The following is a 21196-nucleotide window of genomic DNA, read 5'->3' as shown; positions in this document are numbered from 1 at the left end:
AATACCTCAATGCAAGTGGCAGATGTAATGGGTTGAGGCAAAAAAAAGAATTCTGTACATTTTCCTGTGGCCACTACTGTACCTTCCCTAGGCATGGGGAGAAGAGACTCCCCTCCCTATCGTAGCATCCTTTTCTTTAATCTAAGCTTACCTATTATTTTTTTGGTAGTTGAAACACCTTTATTTCATAGTGACAGCAATGCTATTAAATATTCCTTTCAAGGATATTACACAGAGCATTCAACAGATTTTCCTTCTCCCTCTTAAATCACAAGTTTACACTTTTTTTTTTTCCCCACCAGGAATGAAAGCTGTGTGGTCCTTGGAGATTTTGTGTGCAATGAAGTCTTGTAAAAGGAAGGCCAGGGATAATGCCTCAAGAAGCAGATCCCTAGCTTTTAAGAAGTCCACCTTTTCACTTTCTATGACTTCATTTCTGGGAGAATAACACTTTCCTCCCTCCTTTTTTAAAAGTAGTTCATCTGTCAAAAGCCAGAGGGATTACAGCTCAGCTGATTTCTGACCCCATGAAGGGTCCTAGCAAACCATGGTAGAGGCAGTTCCAATACCCACCAGACGCTGTAACATTTTTCAGGCTTTGAGAAGGAGTGGGGGAAGGGTAGAATAAAACTTCTTTCTGCTGTCTTGCCACTTGGCATTCATCTGTTTCTAACTAAGGAGCTCATAGGGGAGGAGAAAGCAGGTTCTCTGAAAACTAACCCAGCAGCCAACAGGTTTGGAAACAAAAGGCTCTGTGTCCCACTGCATCGTGAGATGTTACGCCAGCCAGAGAGCAGCACGTTCATTGGCCGGGGGGAGGTGCCAGTCTTCCCAAACAGGAAACATTCGCCTCGTTATTGGGAGGCTTGTAACCTCATCTCCTCTCGGCTACTACCTAGTCTCTGCTTAGACAGGAATGAAAACAGCAGAGTGCTAAATTAACAGCCATTGGTGCCTGGGAGGGAGCAGGAGGGGTTTCATAAAAATAGAAGTTTTCTATTCTTCTTGAAAGATGTTCCTTTATCCCTGGGTAGGAATTAGAGAAAGAGTCATCATCTTTTACCTGCACTTTCTGAGGTGAAGGGCTAACTGTGACCTTTTTGCTTTTGTTTTTCTGCGAAGGTAATTCTCAAGATTTCCCAGCTCCGACTGTTTGTCCTGCTCTTTTCCATGTGCTCCTTCCATCCCCCACCTCTACGCCTTCACCCTGACTGTTTCCCATGTGTGGAATGCTCTGCCCTCTCACCTTTTAGTTTTTCTGGCTGCATTGAAATATTCAGCTCAAATTTTACTTTCTAAAAGAGCTTTTTCCTGATCTCATAAATGATAATTCATTTTTTCAAATTACTTTCATCTTTGCTTTATATATTTTGCAAATACATAGTAATTTTTATTTTGTTGCTCCCATTAAAATGTATGATCCTTAAGGGTAGGGACTGGGTTTTTTTTTGGGGGGGAAGGAGGCTTTCTTTGCATACCCAAGATTTTAGTCATTTTTTCATTCACATCTGACTCTTTGTGATCCCATTTGAGGTTTCCTTATCAAAGAATGGTTTGCCATTTCCTTTTCCAGCTCATTTTATAGATAAGGAAATTGAGGCAAAGGTCACACAGCTAGGAAGTATCTGAGGCTAGATTTGAATTTAGGAACCTGAGTCCAGCACTCTATCCACTGCTCCACCTAGCTACCCTAGCCCAGTACATAAGAATTAATCCTTAACAAGGATCTATTGACAGGCTGAGTCACTTGCTTGCCTTGTTGGAGCAGGGTCACTTCTTACCGTGATCACTGTGGAGACAATAGCGAATCCCAGTAAACATTTCATATTTTCTCTTTCGGTGTCCAGTTCAATGCTGAGGTCATTGATATAGTCATAATAAAGCCACCATAACACACCAGAGACAACTGGAAAACAAAACACCATCTGGCCTCAATTAATCCTCATTTTAGAAACTATGGATCCCACAGCAAAGCTGTGACCTGCTAAGTCTGACTTCTGTCTACCCCGGGAATGGCCTCTCTCAAGTGCAGGGGTCCCAAACCACAGAAGGCTTTACTGGTAACAAGCCATACTTTTAGATGGAGTTGGGAAGGCAATGAGTCATGAATACAACTTGCAAAGCACTAGCTTTTAAGGCTTTCTGCTTCACCCTGCAGTTGCTTTGAATCTTCTGGTGGTCTCCAAGAATAGTCTAGAGTCAGAATAGAGCCCAGGCAACTGCGAAGAGGGAAGTGCATCATGTTCAGGCACCCACACGCCACGTGTAGGAGCAGTCCTACCTTTGAGATCCTGTGCAAGATAGAGACCCACTTTCTTATTTATAAGATGAAGGCATATTTATCAAACACTTAAACAAGGAATAATCACAGGATTTAGCACTGGAAGAGACTTCAGAGATTAAATAGTACTAATCTGTACTTGAATAGCAATTCCCTCCATAATATCTCCAATAAATGGTCAACCAATTCCTACTTGAATTAGCTACTATAAACTCGTATTTAAGTAATTATACATTGCACTGCCTTCTCCCATCAGAATATGAGTTCCTTGTGGTCAAAGACTAATATTTTCCTTTCTTTGTCTCACCAAGTGCTTAGCACAGTGCCTGGTACACAGTAAGTGCTTAATAGATGATTGCTGACTGAATGATTTAATAAATGGAGAGCTCACTACCTCCTAAAAGAGACCATTCTAACTTAGAATAGGGGCAGTTGTTCTTTTAAAGGTATTTTAAAGGACAGCTAGGTGGCACAATGGACAGAAGACTGGAGTCAGGAGAATCAAATCTAAACTCAGACAACTGGCATTTACTAATTGTATTACCCTGGGCAAGTCAACAACATCCAATGCCTCACTCTGACCTCTCTTCTCCAAATAATTTTTATTGTTGTCTTTTGCTTTTCCACTATATTCACTCCTGGGTGTTCTAACTATTAGGAAGTTTTCCTTTATATCAGGACAAAATCTACTTTTTGGCTACTTCTACTTTTTATTCCTGATTCTGTCATCTGGGGACCATAAAGTACAAGTACAATCCTTCTTCCATCTGACATGCTTTCAAACCCTTGAAGGCAGCTTTTAGCTTCTCTGTAAGTATTCTCCAGACAAATTCCTTAAGTTAATCCTCAGTATCATAGCCCCGGTTACTTCCCCATTCTTAAGGTCTTTCTCTGGCTCTTTTCCTGTTTGTGAAAAAGCCTTCTTAAAACATGGTTTCCAGAAGTGAACATAGTATTCCAGGTATGGTCTCAGCAGAACAGAGGACAAAAGGATCATCATTTCCCTTGTCCTAGACGCTAGTCCATTATTATTGCACCTTGTGGAAACTGAAGTCCCTAAAGATTAATTCACTAATTTAAGTTCATACAGGTATAAATTCTAACAACTTTGTATTTCACTTTTACATATCAAATGCCATGGAAATCTTTGTGTTTTTTTAACCTCAGCAACTAATGCGGTGACTGGTATGTAGTAGGTGCCTAATGTTAGTCTTACCAAAATGATCCCTGAATTTATAGAAGAAAGGTCAGATTTGAGAAAAAGCAACATCCTGACTCACTTAAGAATATACACAGATGTAAAGGGGCCTGGAAATAAGTATTACCATAGCACTTACTACATGCTAAGCATTTGTGCTAAGCACTTTATAGATATTCTCTCATTTGATCCCATGACAAACCTATGAATCCGATGCTGTTTTGTTATGACCATTTTAAAGTTGAGAAGGCAGAGATTAAAGTGATTTGCCCAGGATCAGCTAGTAAATGCCTGAGGTCAAATTTGAATTTGCATCTTCCTGCCTCAAGAGCTAGTGCTTTATCCACTGAGCCACCTATCTGCCTCACATGGAATGTAAATTTCCCAAAGTTTAGCCATGTGGAATTTTGGGTAGAATTTGGAATAAAGAAGAATCCAGTTCAAATCCCACTACCAGTCCTTTATTGCTATTTGACCACAGGCAAAGCCCAGTTTATTCAGATGTAAAATGGGGCAACTAATACATGTAGAACTTACTTTTTAGGGCTGTTCTGAGATATTCCTAAGCATCTTGCAAACCTTAAAGTACTATAAAAACATATTATTATTCTTAATAGACTGAATTTCAGCTGTTGGAAATGCCAAACCAGAAGCAACTCTCATCAATCCTCCAAAAGTATGTTAATTTTTATAACTCTTTGAAGGAAGATTGGGTATGTGAGTTCATCTTGCAGAGGGGATTTGGTAGAGAGCAGCCTTTGAGTTAGAAAGATTGTGCGACACTGGGCAAGTCAGCTTCTTAGTGCCCCAGGTGGGTCCTAAGACTTTAAGTTCGGGATGTGTTGGGAGAGGACATTTTCATGTGGCTGGTTCTCTGAATCAATGAAATTATAGATCTCGATGGAAAAAAATTGCAACCCATGTAGAAATACTTACACAAGAGGCCCAAAACAACCAAAGAAATGAAAATATGAAGCAGGAGGGTGGTGATGAATCGGAAGGTGAGCATCATGGTCAGAGACAAAGCTGCAAAATCAAGGGAAGAAATCACAGGAGAAAGTAGCTGATGCACTAGGACGAGGAGCTTTACATTTTCTATAAAATCTCTGAACATTGGTAAGTGGAGATCATTAGAACAGCCCAGCATTGTGAAGAGAGAATGATCAATCAAAATTAGGAGTGGAGGGTGGACATCTACTATGTGCCAGGCACTGTGCTGAGTGCTTAGCTGAATGAAGTCTGACCTACTCAGGAAAATGAGTCATTCATGAATTATTTGGAAATGGCAGGATTTTGTTGGATTATAAGATTATAAGTAAGATTTGCTGGATCCTGGAGAGTAGAGTCTGTGTCACATTGCTCTTTAGGTCCCGAGGATTCATAGCACCTCAAACACAGGATTATTATGACTATGAAGAAATACTTACAAAATATCAAATCCCAAAAGTGATTTTGCCTTCAATTCTAAAATGACTGATTTTTAAAATTAATTTTTAAAATAAAATAAAATTTAAAAATCATTTTTAAAATAAAATCTCCCTCACTCTTCCCTGAGACAGTAAGCATTAAGTGTCTGAGGCCATATTAGAACTCAGGTCCTCCTGACTTCCTCTTGACCAGAGAACTTCAGGGCTGATTCTCTATCTACTGCACTACCTAGCTTCCCCCTTGAAGCATATTTTCAATTTAATTTTTTTCATGGTTTGCTCTGTTTCTTATTTCACAACATGACTAATACAGAACTATATTTTACATAATTGCATATATATAACCTATATTTCAAATTGTTTACTGTCTCAGGAAAGGGTGAGGGAGAAAATTTGTAACTCAAAATTTTATTTTAAAAATGAACTTTACATATTATCTCAGGGCAGCTAGGTGATGCAGTGGATAGAGCATCAGCCCTAAAGTCAGGAGGACCTGAATTCAAATCTAGCTTCAGACACTTAACACTTCCAGGCTGTGTGACCCTGGGCAAGTCATTTAACCCCAATTGCCTCAGCAAAAAATAAATAATTAATTAAAGAAAGAAAATATGCTTCAATCTGCATTCTGACTCTATCAGTTCTTTCTCTGGATGAGCAGACTTTTGGAATTGTCTTAGATAACTGTATCACCGAGAAGTGCTAAGTTATTCATAGTTAAGTATTGTACAATGTTACTATTACTGTGTACAATGTTCTCTTGGTTCTGCTCATTTTGTTTTGTTTAGCAACTCTCTGATGCACTTCTCAGGAAATGTCAAGAACTATTATGGCTATATGCATAGATGACTTTTCCCCTTACTTGAAATATGGACCGTGAGGGCAAAAAAAGGCTCATTATAGGGTTAAAACTTGGAATCAGGAGTTTGAAGCCTATCGATGACATTTTCTGATAGCGTGATCCTGGGTCAATTATTTAACCAAAAATTGTAAAATAAGGTTAAAAAATAATGTCTGCCTCATAGGATTATTGAAAGGCTCTAAGGGAGAATAGATGGGATCACAGGATTCAGAGGCTTCTTCTAACCCTCTCATTTGACAGATGAGGAAACAGAGGCTTTGGGAGGCAGTAAGCTTCAGAGGGTTCTCTAACTCCAGCCTAGTGTTCACTTTGTAAACCGAAGGTACTGTATACATTTCGTTTCATCTACCCTCATCGTCATGTCTGATGGAAATTCTGTACCTCTGTCAGCACCTCCCATAGTACTGAGAGTAGAGGAGACATTTAGTAAATGTTTGCTGAGCTGCTATTTAGCTAAATGTGTGAAGGACCCTCGATTGTTATGACATTAGATGTTAGGATTTTTGTCATTTTTCAAATATTTCAGTGAAAAACTCAGTCACCAGCCTTGATGACCAGGTTAAGTAAATAATAAGCATTTACTCTTAGTGGCGCAGGAGGAATGCAGGCTAAATGATGATGCTGACTTCCATTTGACTAAGCCAGAAGGTGAGCATACTCACAGGACAGGACCCAGCTCAGCTCTAGGCTCATAGGGACTCACCATATCCTTGTCAAAAGGAATCAAAAAAAAAAAAAAAAAAAAAAAAAAGAAAATTACCTAAGGCGAGGATACACAGGCTGAGCACTGTATTTCTTCCTGACATGATTCCGCTTAGGATTCGATGGAGGGTGTCCACATCATTGATCAGAACTGATGCAAAGAAGGAGTAGCATTCAGGTGTTTGAGGGATGCAGCGATTGAACAAGGGGAAAGATTTGCTAAAAATTAAAAACAGGATGGATGGCAAAGCTGTTATAAGTCCTTCCAGCTAATACACAAACACACACGCAAGAGTTGTAGTAATTACGAGTAATAAATAACATTTATGGAGAACTTTCTATGTGATAGATATTATGTGTTAAGTACTATACAAAAATTACCTCATTTGGTTTTCACAATTCTGGGAAGTAGGTGTTACAACTATCCCCATTTTACAGTTGAGGAAATTAAGGCAAACAGAATTTTAATGAATTGCCCAGGTTCATAGTCTCTGAGGCTTTGAATTCTGGTATTTTTGACTGCAGACTCAGCATTTTGTCTATTATGGCAATACCAGCTGCCACTCCACCCTCCACTCCTAATTTCCAACTTATCTTTTCTAAAATATCCTCAATCATCACAGTGACCTTGCTCAGCTACACTGAACATCTAATATTCTGGATGTGATGGAACCCAGGTAAGCTGATAGTAAATATTAATTGATATCAAAAGTAAAACTTTTCATAGCAACAATAATTTTTTTTTTCTTTTCTGGCACAAAACTGCCTATGATTTCATTTGTGTAGTCAGCTTCTTATAAAGAAGCTATCTTTACCTATGCAGATGATGACCTGTTCTGTTGTCTTAAAAGTTGCTTGGGGAGCAGCTAGTTAGTGCAGTGGATAGAGCACCATCCCTGAAGTCAGAAGGACCTGAGTTCAAATATGGCCTCAGACACTTAACACTTCCTAGCTGTGTGATCCTAGGCAAGTTATTTACCCTAATTGCCTCAGCCAGGAAAAAAAAAAGTTGCCTGGGACACAGAGAGGTAAAATGACTTTCTAGGGCTGGCTTTTGGCTTTCTTTGTATTCCTAGGGCTTAGCACAATGCCTGGCACATTGCTGCTATATAATCATTCACTTGTGTCTTACTCTTCATATGTAGTATGCCACTACTGTGCAAGGGGTTTTCTTGGCAAAGACACTGGAGGTCTTTGCTATTTCTCTCTCTGCTGAGGCAACTGGGGTTAAGTGACTTGCCCAGGTCACAATTAGGAAGTATTAAATGTCTGAGGCCACATTTGAACTCAGCTCCTCCTGACTTCAAGGATGATGCTCTAACTACTTCACTAACTAGCTGCCCCTGCTATTTCATTCTTGAGCAGATTAAGACAATCAGAGGTTAAGTGATTTGTCCAGGATCACAGAGCTAAGAAATGTCTGAGGTCAGATTTAAACTGAGGTTTTTCCTGAATCCAAATCTGGTACTCCATCCATTGAAGTTCCCTAGCTGAATCAACTCATAGGAGCTGCTTAATAAATGTTTATTGTCTGACTGACTTTCTCAAGGTCTTCCGACTTGGTATACCCTAGCCCTTTGTATTCCCCTTAGGCAACAATCATTTATTACAAGTTTCCATGATTGGAATTGTGTTTCTTAGGAACTTGGTGGAATTGGCAGGAGGTGGGTTGGGGCAGTGGTAGAACACAATGCAATTATAGCAATTATAGATCAGAGTATATTAACAAGACTGGTGGTCTCATTTGGTCTTCTGAAGAGGAGAAAGGAAGGGACTGGAAAACCTTGCCATGAGAGAGGTAATAACATAATATTAATTATTAATTATTAAGACATTAATGATGTTTTGCCTAAGAAGTCTCATGGAGGCCAAGACAGCATCCTCAAGTACCCAAAGAGCTCTCACACATTTAACTTGGCACTAAAGAGCAAAAGCAAAAGTCAGGAGTAATGGTTGTAGAGAAGCTGATTTAGGTTTTATATAAAGAACTTCCTAATAATATGAACCATCTTAGAGAAGAACAGGCTGCCTCCAGAGGGAGTTGGCTGAAACTCACTGGGGAGCTCCAAACAGAGATTTATTCAAGGAAAATTACAGAAGAGCTTCCCAGCCTTTTCCCACTCAGAATCAGAGATGAGAATACACGAAAGTTCCCTCTGCCCTTCTAGCTGACATCTGCAGAGGGCAGTAATTTCTCATCTTTCTGCATTGAATGTCTGCTGTTACCACCTAGAAACAACAACAGTACTGTAAATCATTTGAGCCTCACAAACAATATCATCAAGGCGGTCAATTGAAAGTATTGTTACCTCTATTCTACAAAAGAAACACAGGCAGAGAAGCAAGGTAACTTGCTCAGTTTCTAAGTTAATGGTGAGATCTGAAGCTGGCTCCTCCTGGTTCTAAGTTCAGGACTCTGTTCTTACTACCATAGAGAAAAAAATAAGAGGCAGTTGCCATAGCCCCATTCCCCCACTGGGACTGGGACTGTAGTAGGAGGGGAGAGTGTAATAGCCCCATTTGGAACTATTAGTCTCCTTCAATATAAGATTTTTCTATGCACTCATTACATTAAGCTTCCTGGCTCTAGACCCAGCCTAACCCATCTCCAGGGATGTGTCAGATAGAGATAGAAAACAAAAGGACTGTTCCTGGAGAGAAGGAGATCAGAGGTTTCTTTCCTCACATGACCTTCCTGACTATCAGCACTATTGATTCTGGTCCTCTGTTGATAAGTAACATTGATTGGATGTAGGGATATGATGTCACATCAATTGGAACTTCCCTCATCATTTGTTTCTCAGAACTTTAATTTTCTGCTGCCCACTCTCTGGTTTGGAGTTGATGGCTGCTAATGCAAATATCTTTTTCTCCTGCTGCCAGTAAGCTTGGCACTGTCCAGCCATCATCCTCTAGCTTTCCTTCTTTTTAGTGCCAAATTCCTAGGAAGAGAAATTTCCTCTACTTCCGCCATACTCACTTCTTAATCTTTTGGTTTCCGGGCCAATAATCTACTGAAATTACTAACACACTTTCTCCCCTGCCTTTTTGTTGCATTATTAAAATTTATTTAATTGCTTTTTATACCATGATTTTCCCCTTGCAAACTGAACCCTTCCTTCAAACAAAAAGAAGCATGAAAGCATAATCAGCTAAAATGATGACAATATCAAATTGTGAATTCTGTACTTCTAGCTCCCCACTTATCTACTGCAGGGAGGGAGACGCATTTCATCAGTTTTCCAGAGCTGAGACTACCTTTAAAATTCATTAGTTTTTAGTGTTGTTATTACTATACGCACTGTGTATTGTTCTCATAGTTATACTTTCTTTACTTTGCAATAGATCATACTAGTCTTTCCCCATATCTCTAAATTCCCTAATTTTCTATAGAAAAATAATCCCATTACATTCATGTACTACAATAAGCTAGCCACTTCTCAACCGTTAGCACTTATTTTGTTTCCATTTTTTGCTACCACAAAATAGGCTTTGAATATTTTGTTATATATAGAATCTTTCTCTATGTCCTTGAACTTCCTGGAGATATGCACTATATTGGCGATGATCTCTAAATTGCTAAATCCAAAGTCCTTTTCTCAGTGCTCATTCTCCTTGATCTCTCCATTGCTTTTGATATTATTAATGATCCCCTTCCTATTGGATTCTCTCTTCTCCTTTGTGTTCCAGGACACTGTTTCTCCTGATTCTTCTCCTCCCTAGTTCACAGTTCATTCTAAGCTCTGTTTGCTCATTCCTTCTGCTTTACTGAGCATAGATATCTCCCAACATGTCTCAGTGGTATGATTCTTTTCTTTCTCTATAATCTCTACCATGGTGACTTCATCTAACTCCTGAATTACCACCTCTAAGCAAATGATATCCAAGTTGCTGTCCTTCATTACTAATTGTTTGATGGACATCTCCAACTTGGATATCCCATCAGTATCTCAAACTCAATATGTCCCAAAGTGAACTCAATTTGTTTTCCCCAAACCTGCCCCTCTTCTAAACTTCTGTTTTTATTGAGGGCACCACCCTCTTCCTAGTTCATAACGTTAGAATTTTTTACTTGTCCTGCTCTCTCATGTTTGGCTAATTCATCAGCAAGTCCACAACTCAGATCGATCTCTCCTGACACAATTACCACACTGATTTGAGTCCATATTATTTTATACCTGGATTATTACCATGGCCTCCTAATTTTGGCCTGTAGACTTATCCATCCTCAAACCGTTCTTCACATAGCTGTCAGAGTGATATTCCTAAAGCACAGGTTCTGGCATGTCACACTGTTCCCTCTCTTTAATAAACTCCTCATGGTCAACCTTCCATTTCCCGTGGAGTTGGAGCCATGTCATTATCTAACAAAGCACATTAACCTATTCTCTTATCTGATTCTGCCTAGCTACCTATGTGGTTCTGCAATAGGATATTTTGGAGATGATGAACTCTGTGGTTGCTTCTAGTCATGAGGTGACCCATTGCTGCTATTCTTTTTTTTTTTTATATATATATATATATATATATATTTTTTTTTTATAATATTATCCCTTGTATTCATTTTTCCAAATTACCCCCCCTCCCTCTATTTCCTCCCCCCGACGACAGGCAATACCATACATTTTACATGTGTTACAATATAGTTTAGGTACAATACATGTGTGTGAATATCATTTTCTTGTTGCACAATAAACATTAGAATCCAAAGGTACATGCAACCTGGGCAGACAGATATTAGTGCTAACAATTTACATTCCCCTCCCAGTGTTTCTTCTCTGGGTGTAGCTACCTCTGTCCATCATTGATCAACTGGAAGTGAGTTGGATCTTCTTTATGTTGAAGATTTCCACTTCCATCCATTGCTGCTATTCTGATAGGTAGGTCATAGTAAGTCTTGAGTGCTCCCTTGGTCATTTTCCTTTCTTATGACAGTGGCCACAGGCAATGCTATTCCAGTTAAAAGAGATAGTTCCTGGCTGGCTATCTTGACTTTGACTTTTTAGATATGAACTGTAGGGGTCTCTGGAGCTACCATCAGAGCAGCATGGAAGTAGAAGGGGAATCTTAATCAGTTCCTCCAGCATTCTTGAAGGGGATAGCCACAGACAACAAGAAAGGCATATTTCACACCTTGTCTTTTCACCATCAGAGTTGTAAGGACAATGCTGAATTAAGGTGAGGTGGGAAATAAATACCAATCAGCAGCAGGGCAAATTGCTTTATATTTTGACTATAATAAGAGACTATAACAATAGTTAGAAGTTTCTGAATCTGTTTCATTCTGTTCATTCATGGTTATGGAATGTCTTGTACTGAGCATTCCTCTTGTGTGAAGGAATAAATTATTTGTCCCACAACTGATTCATATTATACACTGGATTCCTTTCTAAGTTCTTACTTTAAGGAGATCTAGATATGAGCTATCACCCAAGCTTGAAGCAATTTTTTCCTAAGGTGTTGGGATGAGAATTTAACAAGTTTAAGAATTTGAGAAAGGGATCTTAACCATTTTAAGTGAAGATGTGCTCCTCCTAGGACTGAACTCAATCTAAACTGCATGCCTGGGTACAGAACAGGGAGCTATATAAGTACCCCAGATCCCGTGATCTCAGTAGTGATGCCTCAGTACTAGTTTCACTTCTGTAGTTTCCAAAAGCTTCTCTCTGCCCAGCTAATACCCCATTACCTAGAATGCAATCCCTTTTCATATCTGCCATTCAGAATCCTTGTCTTCCATTCAAAGCTTGACTTTATGAACCTTTCATGATTCTCCCAAGTGTCAGAGCATTCTACTTCAAACAATTTTGCTTTTATTTGTGTATATGTGATATCTCCCCAGAGGAATTTTATAAGGTCCTTGAGAGCAGGGATTAATATGTTTTTGCCTTTGGATCTTCAAAGCCCTGCATACAGGGGGTATCCATTAAGTATCTGATGAACTAAATTAGGAGCCTTTTAACATACACAATTAAATATATAATCAAATAACGAATGAATTAACAAGACAGTACTTGGAATAAATGATACCATGGCCAGGCTCTCTCTATCTGCAAACTACTTAAAGAGTTTTGTTCTATTCAGTGCAGCCACTCAAAAAACCCCAAGACACCAACTGCTCTAACTCACTTGATCTTGAGCCTGGTGTGGTCTCATTTTCATATTAAGGTAATTCAATTTCAAGGAGCACTGGAATAGCTGCAAGTCACTTTAGGATGCCATTTTCCATTATTTTATATATTTATCCTCCTTTCTCTCTTTTCTACCTCATTCTCAGTTATAACTTCACCACTATATCACTCTTCTATTTGTCTGACCCCTTTTCTCTCTCCTAACAAACCACCTTTCTCTCTCTCTTTTTTCCTTCCTTCCTGCTCCTCCTCTTCTTCCTTTTGCTCTTTCTTTCTTTCTTTCTTTCTTTCTTTCTTTCTTTCTTTTTCTTTCTTTCTTTCTTTCTTTCTTTCTTTCTTTCTTTCTTTCTTTCTTTCTTTCTTTCTTTCTTTCTTTCTCTCTCTCTCTCTCTCTCTCTTTCTTTCTTTCTTTCTTTCTTTCTCTCTTTCTTTTCTTCCTTCCTTCCTTCCTTCCTTCCTTCCTTCCTTCCTTCCTTCCTTCCTTCCTTCCTTCCTTCCTTCCTTCCTTCCTTCTTCTCCTCTTCCTCTTCCCTCTTCTTCCTCTCTCTCCCCTCCATCCTATTCAACACCACAGGAAGACCACTCAACATATCTGTGATCTGCAGATATGGCCAATGAGTTGATTTTTTTTTCCTTGACTTTATAAAGGAGGATATCTTTTTGGAGGGCATAATAAGCAGAGAAAGGGATAGAGGGAGTGGGTATTCTCCCAAAAAGGGATCAATGAAACTTTTTAAAAATTCACATAAGCAAAAAGAAGTACAAGTTCACTGAGCAATTTTGTCATTATCTTGAAAAACTATATATATGCATACGTAAAAATTTCATAGAGGAGAAGGATTGATCTTGTTATTTCCCTAACACAGGAAATTTTTGAATTGGGAAACTTCCTCTATCAATGAAGCTCAGAAACTCTGCTTCAATTTACAGTGTTAGGGCACTACTGCAGCACTGAGAAAATGCTTAGAGGGATGTCTAAAATGCAGTATATGCATACTTGCACATATGTCTGCATGTGTGTATCATAGGATTCAAAAGGACTAAAGAATTAAGAAATCAGGATGTTTAGTTCCAATAGAGCAGTAATGAACTGAACCAGCAACACCCAGCGAAAGAACTCTGGGAGATGACTAAGAACCACTATATAGAATTCCCAATCCCTCTCTTTTTGTCCGCCTGCACTTTTGATTTCCTTCACAAGGCTAATTGTACACTATTTCAAAGTTTGGTTCTTTTTTGTACAGCAAAATAACGGTTTGGACATGTATACATATATTTTATTTAACTTATACTTTCACATATTTAACATGTATGTATTGGTCAACCTGCCATAAGGGGTGGGGGGAAGGAAGGAAAAAGTTGGAACAAAATATTTTGCAGTCATTAATGCTGAAAAATCACCTATGCATATATCTTGTAAATAAAAAGCTATAATAAAAAAATTTAAATGTTATACTAAAAAAAAAAAAAAAAAAAAAAAAAAAGAAATCAGGATGTTTGAGAGAGCATCATCACCAATACTGAAGTGCCTTCATTAAGGACAGGAGTTGGGGAAGAGAAGACGACAGCTATAGATAGGAATGAACTCTTTAAGAAGAGAGAAATAACTTGGAGGCTAGGAGAGAACAAACAACAATGTCACCAGCTAGCATTTATATAGTGTTGTAAGGTTTATAAAGTGCTTTACAAATAGTATCTCATTTGTTCCTCACAAACAATCTTGGGAGATAGATGCTATTATTAGACCCATTTTCCAGATGAGGAAACTGAGGCAGCTAAAGGTTAAGTGACTAGCTCAGGGTCACACATCTAGAAAGTATGTGAGGCTGAGCTTGAATTCCGGCCTTCCTGACTCAAATGTCCAGTGCTTTATCTGCTATGTCCCCTTGCTGCCTCCAAGATGTGGCTTGGTTAATATATTTTAATGGAGTGGAATTTGCAGGAGAATTTGCTGAATAATAGCAGCAAAAGTTGAATGGAGAGGTTGCATTGGGGAAAGAGGACTACTGTGACTCTCCTCCAGGGTCACTGTTCTCTCTGCTGGGATAACCTTCCTTTTCTTAGGTCCTACCAGTGTTGTTTAACTTTAGAGAAGACTTTTTAGTTTCCTGAAAAGAAGGATTGGTTTTCCTTCTATAACCCCCTCCTGCAAGTATGCAAGGACTAATGACAAAGCTCTGCAGGGGAAGGAAGTTGGTAATCATGGCTTTGAGTCTGGGAAGAAAAAACTTGGAATGCCGTTGCTGAATGAAATTCGGGGGCAATGAGAAATGAAAAAGGAAAGCAGAAATTGCTCTAGAAGAAGACCCGCAGTGTACGTAGCTCTGGGCATGAGGGGGTCCTCGATTTTCTTCCCTAGAGATTGTTACCCCTTTCATACAGATCTTTAACTGTGTAACATTAACAGGTTGTTTGGGCGTTAGGTTTTTGGGGTTTTTTTTTGGTTGTTTCCTTTTCTTCTGTGAAGCCTCCCTCATTTTCCCATTATTAGAGCTTTTTCCTTCCTCAGTTTCCTCTGTACCATACTTATTTGTGTCCACGCTGTGTTCCTCAGTAGAATATAAGCTCCTTGAAAGTAGGAACCCTATCATCTCTGTCTTTGTAGCCAAGTAGCATGGGAAATTCTCAGTTTGGGTATTTTGTGCCCAATGATGACTGAAGCCCATTTATGACTTAATAGATAAAAGACCTAAGGAGAATGACACAGTGTATCTCTGGAACAACCCTGAACAGAATTATCTTGTGGGATTCCTTGCTACTTGGTATTGTCACTTTCTGTACTCTAGATTTTCTGGGATACACTGAGATGTTGGTAATAAAGTGAGGCAAAGGCAAAGCCTTATCTGCAGAGGCCCTGAAGGACCCAGATGTATGTAAATCCTGTTTACCACATATGCCATGGAGGTTAACATCTACAAAGCCCTAACTCAGAGAATCATGATTTACCCTTTCTCATGCACATGGGCCCCCCCATGACTTTGAAGGAGTTGGAACCCAGCAGTACTCATAGCTCCTACAAAGCCAAAACCTCTGGAAGTAATAGAAGCTAGACAGGACCATGAAACTGAAAGAAAGTTGGGGGGTCAGATATGTTCCCAAGGAAGGCACCACTGGCCCTTCTCCAGACATGAATATCTTGCCAGAAGAGGAGTTGGAGGGAGGGATACAGAGAAAACACTTCTTTTTCAGAAAAAGGAAGAAATGGAAGAGGTTATCTTCTTATCTTTGCTGGACCAATTCCTTGAACCCCACCCTCACAATTAGTTTCCTAGATTCTTACGCTTGATTTCTCTACACAAGGGTAGCTGATGAATGCTCAACTTTGATCTGTGGGGGCAAATGCTCAACTGTCTGCCAAATTCTGCCCCCACTATTCCCAGCACAGATCAATGGCTGAACTAAATGCCCTGGACACATTAAGAAACAACTTCCTGGTGATTATTTAATAACAAAATGTCCCTAAACAAAAAAAGATTTCAAGAGTGGCCAGAGACATCTAAAGATTAAATAACTTGTCTTTAGTCACACGGTTAGTAAATATAACAGGCAAAATTCTATCCATTACACTGAGCTCCTTCTCATAGGACTGCCCTGATTATAGCAGGTACTTACTAACTTAAGTTATTATATATTTAAAATTGAAACACAGTACTGGTTAGGTTAAGATGGGAAAAGAGAAGCACTGGGTTCTTGTATTATCTGCTGAGCCATGTTTCCATTACTGAGCAAAGCGATTTTGTGCCTCTACAAACCTGGAGGGTGTCCTTGATTTTCAGACATTGCTGGAAAGGGTGGATCAGCCAACCCAATGACCGATTTAAAAAAAAAAAAAAGTAAACAATTGGCTTAGTCAGAGAGAAGTATTTGGAAAATGTCCTTTGGTGCCACAGCCAAACATCTCAAATTTAACAGTCTCCTGGGCTTGCCAATGTTAGGCCAGGATAAGATTTTTTGCCTCTCAGAAAAAGAAAAAAAACACCTTAGCAGCACAGCCCAAAATAAAATACCCTACTCCACCTGCCTATAAAAGGGGATAGAATTATGGAAATAATCTTAGTCCCCTTCAGCTCAAGAAATGTCAGTCATTCAAGAGGCAGAAATGGATTTGTTCATCTTGGTCTTCCTTTAAAGAGCAAGGAGATTGAGTGTTTTACAAGAGAGCAATGAGATCATGGCATAGCTGCAATGTATGATATAGAACATTTATTTTTAATCAGCATGGGATTAGATGGATAATTCATTCTTCTGGTATGATTATCTACCTGAACTTTAACTATTAGTTTTGCTTTGAATTAAAAATATACAGCAGGAAAAAAGCTTTATGAATACACATTACAGGTCACAGTGGAGAGAATGCTCAAAGGTATATGCCTAAATTCCACATCACATACTTTCTAGGCTGGGAGATGCTGGGCAAATCACCTTATCTCTTCGAGTCTCAGTTTTCTCATCTGCAAAATGAGCATAGCAACTCGCTCAGAAGGTATTTGTTGAGATCAAATGAGATAACATTAAGTACTTTTGCAAACATGAAAATACTATACAGATGAGAGTTGTTATCACAATTCAGTAGGAAAAGAGAAAGTAAGTCAAAAGCAATTCCCCATAACTTTCTTATAAGTTACAGAACAAATTCTCATCTGTATTTCATGGAAGTTATTGACTGGAATCTCACAGTTCAGTCCCTTTTCTGGAGCTCTTTGTGACCCCATTTGGGGTTTTCTTGGTAAAGATAACTTGGTGTTTGCCATTTGCTTCTCCTGCTCATTTTTACAGATTTTCAGGAAACTGAGGCAAACAGAGTTAAGTGAGGTGCCCAGAGTCACACAAGTAGTGATTGAGGTCACATTTAAACTCAGGTTCTCCTTACTCCAGTTCTGCTACCCTATCTACTGCACACTTAGCTGCCCTCTGGGATAGCTTTAGGCTGAAAAAAAATCACAAGACAAATTAAAGAAAGGGGAGCCCCAACCAGCAGGATTTTAGAAAGATTTGGTTGAAGAACCAAGGCAACATTTATCACTTGTCATTGATTTGTTTGTTTGTTTTTTTACTCTCTTAAATGCTAATAATGGTTTTTGTTAGAGTTCATTCTTTCTTTCTGTGTTCTTATTTTGTAGTTCTTGGTGATGGTTATTAAGTTTATATTAAAACAAGTGAAAATTAAAAATCCAGGGGCACTGCCCCAAATCTTCCTGTGGCATTCAAATCCCATGTTCAGTGAGAAGAACAAGTTCAGTTAGCCCTGGTTACATTCCAACTTAAAAAAACCCATACTCCTTTAACTGCTTCACCAGTTTCAAGCAGTACTCTTTGTATTTCTCTGTCTCCAGCTGTTGTATGACTTAGATGTGAGCTATTAAGACATTTGCTATTTTCTTCCCCAGCACGGCTATATTTCACCAACGTATGTTTGACATCTCAGAGGAGACTCAAAGGAGAAGACATTCCTGAGGAAGGGAGTGGATTGCTTTCCTCTTCAATAGTTCTTGTCTCTCAGATTTACTGAGGACAAACGGCACTGACTCTAGAAGAAACAGCACAAGGACAACTCCAGAAGTCTTTGATCTCCAATTCTATTACTGAATGCCTATGAGGTGCTTGGTCTTGTTTTTTTTTTTTTTTTTTTTAAAGAAAGAAATATTATAGAAAGTGGAAGAAGTATCAGAGAACTGAAAAGACAAATAGCTTAGTTCTCAAAAAAAGAGAATAAGATCACACTATAGACCATTGAGCTTGAATTTGATTCCAGATAAAATTTATAAAATACTATTAAAGAGATGATTAGTGAACATCTAGAAAAGGAAGCAGTGATATAAAGTCAGCACGACTTTCATGGAGAATGTCACTTGATTAGTAGATTAAGGGAATATTGTTGACATAATTCAACTAGATTTTAGTGAAGCATTTGGAATTGAGAGGCAAAGTGACAAAATAAGGTGGTCTCAAAATCAGGAAGATCTGGATCCAGATATATATAGATGATTATATGATCCTGGGCCAATCATTTAACCTCTCAGTGCTCTAAGCAACTTCTTAAGAATCTAAATTGTAGAGAAGGTACTGACCTGCACTGGTGCATTTCTTTTTTGGAATAATATCAACAAAAACACAGGTCCATGTCCTTTCACTATTTAATGCTGATAAAAGCTATATTTATGGATAAGATAAAGAGATATACAGGTCTAGGTAAAGTGGCAAAAATCTCTGAGGAAGAGAGAGAGAGATAAGTCAAAGTACTATCGCCACCATACTGTCTCTCCTCAGCCTCTGATAGAGGCAGCCCAAGATTCAGAACCAAATTGCCTTGGGAAAAATAGTGTTCTTAAATTACAAAACCTACTTTGAGCCTAGCCCCTCAACACCCATCACTGAGAAGAGAAACTATCATAAAGATAGGGCTCACTTTCCTTATCACCCACTGCCTTCAAAAAGGTATTTAAGTATAAGAGGCCTGGGAATAGTAGCACCCTCTAGACCACTAGTCCTACTTTCACCCCAGCCCTCCTAATCATCATTCAGGGAAGGAACTCCAGAACTGTTCTGTAACTAGCATTATAAGGGACAGTTTGGTTGGACAATGTTATAGAATAATTTCAGAACTTTCATAGTGTGATTTATGTACAATATATTACAAATATTCATCCTTCAATGAATCTGTGATCTCATCAGTGAGAACTCTGCCTCTTACTAATGTAAATGAAAGCCTGTTATGATAGAAAGAGAGTTGGATTTATGATTCCAAAGATCTGTGTTCAAATCCTTAACTAGCTCTCTTACAAAAGCTTTGTGACTCTAAGTCACTTGCCTCCCTGCTTCCTAGTCTTAGTTTCCCTATCTGCAAAATAAAGGGGTTGGATTCAATAACTTCTAAGGTAATTTCTAGTTTTAAATCTATGATCCTATGATTTCCAAGGTCCTTTCCACAAAGATTACAATCCCTTCGTGTCTTTTACTCCATTTGATTCTTATTTGAGACTTTCCATAGAACCTCCATAGGAAATCTACCCACTACATTATAGGTTTTCCAATGATTATTTCATGGATTCCTAGCTGCTATCCTTTACTCTTGCTATGTGACTGACCCCTTCATACAAGAGCTAGTTGGTATTTTTGATGCTGTTTCTGACCTATAACGGAATTATTGGTTGAATCCTACAGCTGACTTGTTCTCCCCATGCATCATTCTTTTGCCTTCCGGGTCACCTCCATAGTGTTCCATGACTCTTAGCCAAGGAAGCTAGGATCACTGGGAGAAAAATATTGCTGGGAAAATGGGCTTTGGGGAGGTAGGAAGAAAAATCTGGGAATCCTTGAAGTATTGAGTAGTTTCTCAAATGCTATTGCTGTCTATTCTGCAATTATTCAATTTGGGAGCTAGTTCATTATCCACCTATAGCATTTGGTCAAGATATATGTATTGATGGATCAACTTAATGGATTGTTTATCCTATAAAGGCAGTCACGTTTTTATGGGATAGGGCACTGAACTTGGAGATGCAAAGATTTGAATTCAAATTCTGCCTCAGAAATTTACTAGCTGTGTGATTTTGGGCAAGTCACTATAACTTCCTGCTGACTCAGTTTCCTCAACTGTAAAATAGGGCTAATAACATCTATCTCTCAGGGTTGTAAGAATCAAATAAGATAACAGATATAAAGTGCTTTGCCAGTGTTGAAGTACCCTATAAATGTTTTAGAAAGTTTTCTAGGATCACACTGTCACTGTGTGTCCAAGGAAAGACTTGAGTCTATCTTTTCCTGACTCTAAGGACAACTCTTTTCTTCCACTATTATTACTACTACTACTACTACTACTGATAATTACTAATGTTTATACTGAGTACTACTACTACTATTACTAGTACTACTACTACTGATAATTGCTAACATTTATATAATGCTTCCTAGTAGTAGTACTACTACTACTTATAATTGTTAACATTTATATATTTATATATGGTAGTATTACATTACTACACTACTGATAATTGCTGACATTAATATAGTACTTACTATTACTATTACTACTGTTACTGATAATTATTTTTATATAGTTTGTTTATATAATGCTTACTATGTGCAAGCACTATGCTAATATCTAAATTTTAGACATTATATACTATACTCTTCAGTCATATCTGACTTTTTTGACCCCGTTTCAGGTTTTCTTGGCAAAAAGATATTGGAGTGGTTTGCCATTTTCTTCTTCAGTTTATTTTATATATGAGAAAACTGAGTCAAACAGGATTCAGTGACTTGCCCAGTGTTACACAGCTAGTGTCTGAGGGTGAATTTAAATTCAGAAAGATGTCTTCCTAACCCAGACCTGGTGTTCTATCCATTGTGTCATCTAGTTACCCATCACACTACACTACAATATCTATATTTTACAACCTGACCACCAGGATCTACACCTCATAAGTCCAACCGACACAGACACTCTTGGTTTATAAGCATTGTTTGACTAAACTTCCCTTCTGGAAAAAAAAAAAGTTTCACTGACCTCTTTCACAATGATTTCTTGACAGAAATATCATTTTTAACCCTCAAACTGAACTTTCTTTTGTAATAAAAAGCTAATCTCTTTTGACTGGC

The 21196-nt window shown here is 38.5% G+C and overlaps 1 protein-coding gene across 3 annotated transcripts in view; it reads right to left on the bottom strand.

The window, feature by feature from the left end:
- SLC44A3 (solute carrier family 44 member 3) overlaps nucleotides 1-21196 on the bottom strand; it is a 100544-nt gene that overhangs the window by 65735 nt on the left and 13613 nt on the right. For 2 of the 3 annotated variants that reach the window (XM_074262745.1, XM_074262747.1), the window contains exons 6-8: nucleotides 6526-6686; nucleotides 4416-4505; nucleotides 1782-1906 (exon numbers count right to left, since the gene is read on the bottom strand). In XM_074262745.1, the coding sequence (XP_074118846.1) occupies nucleotides 1782-1906; nucleotides 4416-4505; nucleotides 6526-6686 (376 nt within the window). The remainder of the gene's footprint in view (nucleotides 1-1781; nucleotides 1907-4415; nucleotides 4506-6525; nucleotides 6687-21196) is intronic. The other variant, XM_074262746.1, reaches the window with a different exon arrangement.

Source organism: Sminthopsis crassicaudata, chromosome 4 (genome assembly GCF_048593235.1).
Source record: "Sminthopsis crassicaudata isolate SCR6 chromosome 4, ASM4859323v1, whole genome shotgun sequence".
Classification (NCBI taxonomy): domain Eukaryota; kingdom Metazoa; phylum Chordata; class Mammalia; order Dasyuromorphia; family Dasyuridae; genus Sminthopsis; species Sminthopsis crassicaudata.
Note: the sequence above shows the minus strand (reverse complement) of the source record. Positions and strands in the feature narration are given on the sequence as shown.